Source organism: Mustelus asterias, chromosome 8, assembly GCF_964213995.1.
Source record: "Mustelus asterias chromosome 8, sMusAst1.hap1.1, whole genome shotgun sequence".
NCBI classification, from domain to species: domain Eukaryota; kingdom Metazoa; phylum Chordata; class Chondrichthyes; order Carcharhiniformes; family Triakidae; genus Mustelus; species Mustelus asterias.
In genome coordinates, this window is record NC_135808.1 from 33,295,561 (window position 1) to 33,303,553 (window position 7,993).

Consider the following 7,993-nt stretch of genomic DNA (forward strand, 5'->3'; position numbering starts at 1 on the left):
ACGGCGGTCGCAGCGGCAGATCAAGCCCCCAGAGAGACTGAATTTGTAAATTTGTAATTCTGTAAATATCATTCCACCCACCTCACCCCCGCCGGACTCTTTTTTAAAAGCAGGGGGTGAATGTGGTAAACCACTGTTAAGCTTATTGTCTATGTGTGTGTGTGACATGCCTGGGCATGCCCCTGCTGGCCCTGCCTGAGACTCCTTCCCCCCTGGTCCAGGTATAAAGGTGACTGCTCCCAACGCCCCTGCCTCAGTCGCCGGACCAGTTCATCAGCATGGGTGTGCTCCAAGTCTTTTGCGAATAAAAGCCTATTTGTTCTTGCATACCATGTAGTCTTTGCTTGATTGATAGTGCATCACTGACCCAGGCGGTGTCAGTGAGAAAAGAATAACTTTGCATTGCTGTGAAGATGGTACCTCTGTAAATCAGTCCGTCTGGGTAAACTGAAAAATCCAGCGAATAACCTGCTGACTTTGCATTTATCTGTGCCTTTGCTCGGCGATAACTTAAACAGGAGCATGACCTTCCCGTGAAGAGAACTGATTATTTTATACATTGCCTAAAAAATAACAAGAGATATTGTTTCAAGATCTAACTTCTATAATTCACTAATTGAAAGGAAACATTAATATTTATTTCTGGTTTAATGCATGACGATATGTTGTTTTGGTCATTGGTGCACACACGTATTCTTCAGCCTGGGGTTTACCGGGTCAATTCTGTTGAAAACATTTCTGTTTTCTCTTTCCATATTATACGTTTTGGTCAGGTAAAAACCATGGGTGTCTGAAGTAACCAACATTTTCAACCCGCATCGGTTCCTGAATACTTTGAGAGAGGACAAGATGAAAAGGGAATGGCTCTCCCGAAGGCGCCTGGCTACTTTCACTGCTGACTCATAGTTTAGTTAACCTGCTGTTCACAGGATGACTGAATCAAAACCGACTAACCAAATAGGGTAAAGATCTTCACAAGATCACCTGTCCATCAATTGCAATATCACGCAGTCAGCTGATCGACTGACAAAAGAAACGAGCTGTCGGAGTTGCTACTTCGTTGGTCATAAAATAATAATTCCTCGCATATTCTATGTGATAAAGAGCAAGACACTGACAGCGAACCAAACGATGCAAAGCTTTAAATTTAAGAGAAGTTAAGTTGGTGAGGACAGGTTTCTCTGCTCAGTGTAATAGAGTTTCGTTCGATTAGTGGGGTGAGTTTGAAAGAAAGAAGTCCCGCAGATATTTGGCCACTTTGTTCAGCATTACGGACAAGAGTAACTGTAGTGATGTTTACCAAATGTTCGAGGCCCTGGAACAAGATTAGTGGTTGTTAAGAAGCAATGTCCACAGTCAATAATAGACCGGACAAGAAACAAGTCAGGAAGGAGTCGACATGTTGTTTCCGGGCATCACATACCCCATTTCAGGATAGTTCCAGCAAGCAGCAGCAGCTACCTGTACGATGGAAAAAAATGCATGTGGAATAATCGATTTGGAATGAGTTAATTCCTAAAGTTGTGGAACAAATTTACTCAAGCAAAATGATCCTTGTTTGAACAACTCATTATTTCCCATTATGAATGGTAAAATATCAATGACGAAATATCATGATGCTGTCTCTGATGGAAACACAACCCAGTGTAATTATTTACGGAAAGAAAAACTGAGTTTTCCAGAATTGCTGCTCTCCAATATATGGAACAGTAACAGGGTGTGGCTTTGGAATGAAGTGAATAGATTTTCAATTTAAATATGGTAATGTAACAAACGTTTTTAACCAAATTAGTTAAATTCAAAATTGAACAAAGAACAAAGAACAGTACAGCACAGGAAACAGGCCCTTTGGCCCTCCAAGCCTGTGCCACTCCTTGGTCCAACTAGACCATTCGTTTGTATCCCTCCATTCCCAGACTGCTCATGTGACTATCCACGCAAGTCTTAAACGATGCCAGCGTGCCTGCCTCCACCACCATACTTGGCAGCGCATTCCAGGCCCCCACCAATGTGTAAAAAACGTCCCTCTGATATCGGAGTTATTCCTCGCCCCTCGTGATCGTCACCTCTGACCTGGGAAAAAGCTTCCCACTGTTCACCCTATCTGTACCCTCCATAATTTTGTACACCTCTATTAGGTCTCCCCTCATTCTCCGTCTTTCCAGGCAGAACCACCCCAGTTTACCCAATCTCTCCTCATAGCTAAGACCCTCCATACCAGGCAACATCCTGGTAAACCTTCTCTGCACTCTCTCTAACACCTCCACGTCCTTCTGGTAGTGCGGCGACCAGAACTGGACGCAGTACTCCAAATGTGGCCTAACCAGCGTTCTATACAGCTGCATCATCAGACTCCAGCTTTTATACTCTATACCCCGTCCTATAAAGGCAAGCATACCATATGCCTTCTTCACCACCTTCTCCACCTATGCTGCCACCTTCAAGGATTTGTGGACTTGCACACCTAGGTCCCTCTGTTTCTATACTCTTGATGGCTCTGCCATTTATTGTATAACTCCCCCCTACATCACTCCACATTTATCCGGATTAAATTCCATCTGCCATTTCTCTGCCCAATTTTCCAGCCTATCCTGCTGTATTGTCCGACAATGTTCATCGCTATCCGCAAGTCCAGCCATCTTTGTGTCATCCACAAACTTGCTGATAACACCAGTTACACCTTCTTCCAAATCATTTATATATATCACAAATAGCAGAGGTCCCAGTTCAGAGCCCTGCGGAACACCACTGGTCAGACCTCCAGCTGGAAAAAGACCCTTCAACTGCTACCCTCTGTCTCCTGTGGCCAAGCCAGTTTTCTACCCATCTAGCCACCTCTCCTTGTATCCCATGAGCCTCAACCTTCTTAACAAACCTGCCATGAGGGACTTTGTCAAATGCCTTACTGAAATCCATATAGACGACATCCACGGCCCTTCCTTCATCAACCGTTTTTGTCACTTCCTCAAAAAACTCCACCAAATTTGTAAGGCACGACCCCCCTCTTACAAAAAAAAGGCAGTTCTTGGTGATATTACTAATCATAATGTCACATCAATTCTGCAATCAGATAACAGTATTTATTAGTTTTCCAGATTCTGGCGTGTGAGGTTATACTGGATATATTGTACTTTCTATGGAAGAATGCTGTCGCATTTGATAAATTGTCACTTAGTAGTACAGAATGTGATTTTTGCTGAAAAGATACATGCTTCCAAGTTACGGCAGCATCTCCCTTTGTCAGAATTTACATAATAGTGCTAGAAATGTATTTAATTAAATTATTAATTACTGTCTTGGGGTACCTGATCATACTCTTTAACTCTTCCCTGAATTTGCGTTGGGAGATTCCATAAATAAATGTGTTTGTGCAAGAACTCAAAGCCCGAAGCATATACCCACACTGTTCTGCAATTGTGCTGGGGTCGTTGTAATTTTGTGTTAAAAACTGAATATCTGTAAATTGCACAAGTACGAAAAATATAAAATTAACCGTCCATAATAGTAAGAAACAACCAGAAATTGCGAGAAGTAAAATGATAGATTTCCTGCGGTTCTCCACCTCTTGATCGGTATGATTATGGCTATCAGCATTTTTCCTGAGTCCACTGCGAACTCTATTGGCCATGATAATATGTCTGATTGTGAGTAAATTGAGCAACAGGATCAGCACAAATGGCGCAAAAGGAGTTAAAATGGTTTCCAGCCACAGAAATGCTTTCCATATCGTCAAGATGTAGAAGCTTGATTTCACTTTGCAGGAAAACGGTGTGTTATCAATTACTTCTCGAGGCTCGTATATGAAGGATATTGGAATATTTTCTATAATGCACACCAGACACACCGTTGCTGTCACCACAGTTGCAGTTTTCTCGGTGCAATATATTCTTTGTAACGATTGGTGACAAATAGCGATAAATCGATCAAAAGTGAAAGCTACAGTTAACCAGACAGAACAATCGATGGAAATAAACATCATGACTTGATTGAAACTGCAAACAGGCGTGTATTTCAGGAACGAATATGAAAAGTTTACATCTTTGGTCACATACAGAGTTATTTCAAATATCAGGACCATGAGATCAGCGGCTGCCATTGTTACCAGGTAACGGGTGATGCACTTGGAGAGACCACAATTTCCCTGGGCCAAAGTGATGATTGTCACTAAATTAGCTGCAAGACACATAAGTAAATTATTAGATACCCGTCACTTCGAGGATTACCAGTGGATAATGTATTTTAAGACATTCCTGAGTGCATTTTCTTATTCACCGAATCTTGAACTATCCCAGCATGGCAGACAGGCTTCAAAATTTCAATACAAGGATCTACGCAGCCAATGCTGTATCAAAGAGGGATGCAAATTCAGCACAGTAGAGATCTACCTTTGCGGGGGATGGGTGGCAAATCTGCCATCCTCCCGTGGCTGCATTAATAGATTACAGTTTAGCTGTAGGTTTCCAGCATTTCCCATCGACGTTTTAACGAGGCATGGGCAGAAGGCCAGTGGAAATCTACCCACAGGAACCCGATTACTGACATGAGAAGCGAAATTGGGGTAGATTTAGTTCACCTGCACATGCGTTTATTTTGAAAATACTTTCGGTTCAATTTTGTTGGCCAGCAACAGGGAGAATGAAACATCACATGAGGCACATCGAAAGGCTCGGTTGGTGTTCAGTTCTGCTGAAGATAAGGGAACGGGAGAACACAGGCAGCGTTACAGGCAGGCCCGACAGCTTAGTTCCAGTCCCATCAGTAAAGTGAAAATATATCAGCGAGAAATGCAGGCGTGGAGAAAACACGGCCGATTTCTGTCCAATCAAAAACAAGAGCAACAATGATTTTGGTCTTCGGAAATTGAGACAGTTCCGGATGGGTAAATCACTGCATAATTGATCAGGACCAGAACCCAATAGCACTGCCTGCGAAGAAATGGTCACTTGGATTTATACTTTCAACAGTACAACAATACACTATCACCCTGCCACATTGTATTAATGCCTCGCAACACTGTCTAGAGTAATCACAGTAAGAAGTTTAACAACACCAGGTTAAAGCCCAACAGGTTTATTTGGTAGCAAAAGCCACACAAAAGAGTAATCCCCAGTAAGCTTATTTCACATTACAGCTAATTAGACTGTAAACATTAACTCCAGGAGGTTTCCAGCATTTAACTAACGCCACTGACACCAGCACATTGTCACCTTAGTGACTCAATCTTCCCACTGTGAAAATCGTTGCAATGAAAGCAAACATTGCGGATTCAAAGACGAATATTAATCCCCACATGCGGGAAATAGAGTCGGCATTGAAACAAAAAAAAGACTGGCAGTGATCTTCTAGTCAAATATATCCAAATTATATCAAAACTTTCTTCCCAATCTCTGCTCCACCAATTTGACTAAAATGACAAGTTTTAAATATCTAGATCTACAAAAAGACGCTCATGAAGAAGTCAAATAAAATCTTAGTTGGATCCAAAGTGGGTTATGTCCACAAGACAGTGATGCGGTAACCATATGGAATTCACTCAGCGAATCGGATGGCTGCTGTCGAATGTGCCAAGCTTTTTACTCACCCCATCACCGTGGAGAGCGGTAATATTTAATTGGGAGTAATAGCCTGGGGTAACAGCCCTATTCAAGTGACTGTGTTGTTGAATGTAGCAGCTGACAACTCCTGATTGGGAAGAGCAAATAATTAATCAACCCCAAATATGGTCTCGTAGGCGATTACCTCTGAGTTTTAGTTTAGCAATCCTAGAGTGTCTACAATATACCGGCACAAAACCTTCAGGCGTGAAAACCATTTCTTGCGTTTCTCCCGGGTTTAAAATAATATAATTAACGTTTGCCTTTGCCCTGAAAAACTATCGGGAATCCTATTATAATTCGTGCCGACTACTCTCTCCAACATTAATGATTTACCCAAACACGCTGCTCCAAGATTTTGTATTAACATATAAACAAAGCCAGTAAAAAATGAAGCTGAATAGACCCTTCAGTGACAATATGGCAACTTGTACAATCAATTTGTTTCAATTCTTTGATGCTGCGAATAATTATCTGAATATCATCACTCCAGACAGTAATGTCATTACACCGAGAGGATTGTAACTTACACGATAAATCAGCTATTAACTGATGACAAACGACTTACCAGGAACACCAACTATGGCAAGAATAGGATAGTAAATATTTTGTATCTGTATGATGACTGGCTGCTCCATATTCCGAGAAATGCGATGTTACTCTTTTGCTGCTATGTGCAAGCAGAAATTCTGCTTTTATTAATCATGGAGAGAAATCTCATGTGGCGTTTGTACATTACACAATGTTTTCCATTATTTCCATCCATTTGAACAAAGCGCAAAGCAAGTCACGTGTATTACTAGGGATGCTTAATGCGATATCGGTCACCCAGCAAAACATTTACGTTTTTCTGGCTCTATTCCAGTTTAATATTAACGCCACCATCTCCAGAGAGAAATACCCCAGCCATCTCCCCTTCACATTCAATGACATTACCATCGGCGAATTCTTTCAGATCAACGTCAGGGAGTTCTCCCTTTTCCCAGGGCTGAGTGGTCTATCATTCGCTGATTACGAAAGCAGCTCGGCAGCTGGGAATTTGCTGTCGATTACTTCAATTCCTGTTCCCACTGTCGGCAATGCACAAATCAAACCTTTGCTGCAAAACACTCCACTTTCCCGAACGGGTCCGGCTCAAGCAACTTTCAAGAAGCAGAACTAGATCCAATACACACACATTCATATACACGCACAAAACACACACACAAAACACAAATGGAAGGGTAGAGTGTGGTGGAAATAATTTTTTGAGGTGTGTCTATTTCAATGCCAGGAGTATTGTGGGGAAGGCAGATGAGCTGAAGGCGTGGATAGACACATGGAAATATGACATTATAGCCATTAGTGAAACTTGGCTACAGGAGGGGCAGGACTGGCAGCTCAATGTTCCAGGGTTCCAATGTTTCAGGCGGGCGGGATAGAGGCAGAGGGATAAAAGGTGGGGGGGGGTGGCATTGTTGGTCAGGGAAAATGTTACAGCGGTACTCAGGCAGGATAGATTAGGGAGCTTGTCTACAGAGGCCCTATGGGTGGAGCTAAGAAACAGGAAAGGTATGACCACATTAATGGGCTTGTATTATAGACCACCCAATAGTCAGCGAGAATTGGAGGAGCAAATCAGTGGAGAGATAGCTGACAACTGCAAGAAACACAAAGTTGTGATCGTAGGGGATTTTAATTTTCCACATATAGATTGGGACTCGCATACTGTTAAAGGTTTAGACGGGGGTAGAGTTTGTAAAATGTGTTCAGGAGAATTTTCTACATCAGTATATAGAGGTGCCAACTAGAGAGGATGCGATATTGGATCTCCTATTGGGAAATGAGTTAGGGCAGGTGATGGATGTGAGTGTGAGGGAACACTTTGGATCCAGTGATCATAATGCCATTATTTTCAACCTGATCGTGGATAAGGATAGATCTGGTCCTCGGGTTGAAGTTCTGAACTGGAAAAAGGCCAAATTTGATGAAATGAGAAGGGATCTGGGAAGTGTGGATTGGCACAGGCTGTTCTCTGGTAAGGATGTAAATGGAAAGTGGGAGGCCTTCAAAGGAGAAATTTTGAGAGTGCAGAGTTTGTATGTTCCTGTCAGGATTAAAGGCAAAGTAAATAGGAATAAGGAACCTTGGTTCTCGAGGGTGATTGTAACACTGACTAAGAGGAAGAGAGAGTTGTATGAAATGTACAGGCAGCAAGAAACACTTCAGATGCTCAAGGAGTATAAAAAGTGCAAGAAGCTACTTAAGAGGGAAATCAGGAGGGCTAAAAGAAGACATGAGGTTGCTTTGGCAGACAGAGTGAAGGAAAATCCAAAGAGCTTCTATAGGTATGTTAGGAGCAAAAGGATAGTGAGGGATAAAATTGGTCCTCTTGAAGACCAGAGTGGTAGACTGTGTAT

The 7,993-nt window shown here is 42.2% G+C and overlaps 1 protein-coding gene across 1 annotated transcript; it reads right to left on the reverse strand.

The window, feature by feature from the left end:
* Nucleotides 1–377: 377 nt before the first annotated feature.
* On the reverse strand, nt 378–6,232 carry LOC144497711 (putative G-protein coupled receptor 139). The gene is made up of 3 exons (XM_078219152.1): nt 6,163–6,232; nt 3,293–4,173; nt 378–563 (listed from the first exon to the last, which is right to left on the reverse strand). The coding sequence occupies exons 1-3, from the start codon at nt 6,230–6,232 to the stop codon at nt 378–380; spliced, it is 1,137 nt and encodes a 378-aa protein (XP_078075278.1).
* Nucleotides 6,233–7,993: the final 1,761 nt, after the last annotated feature.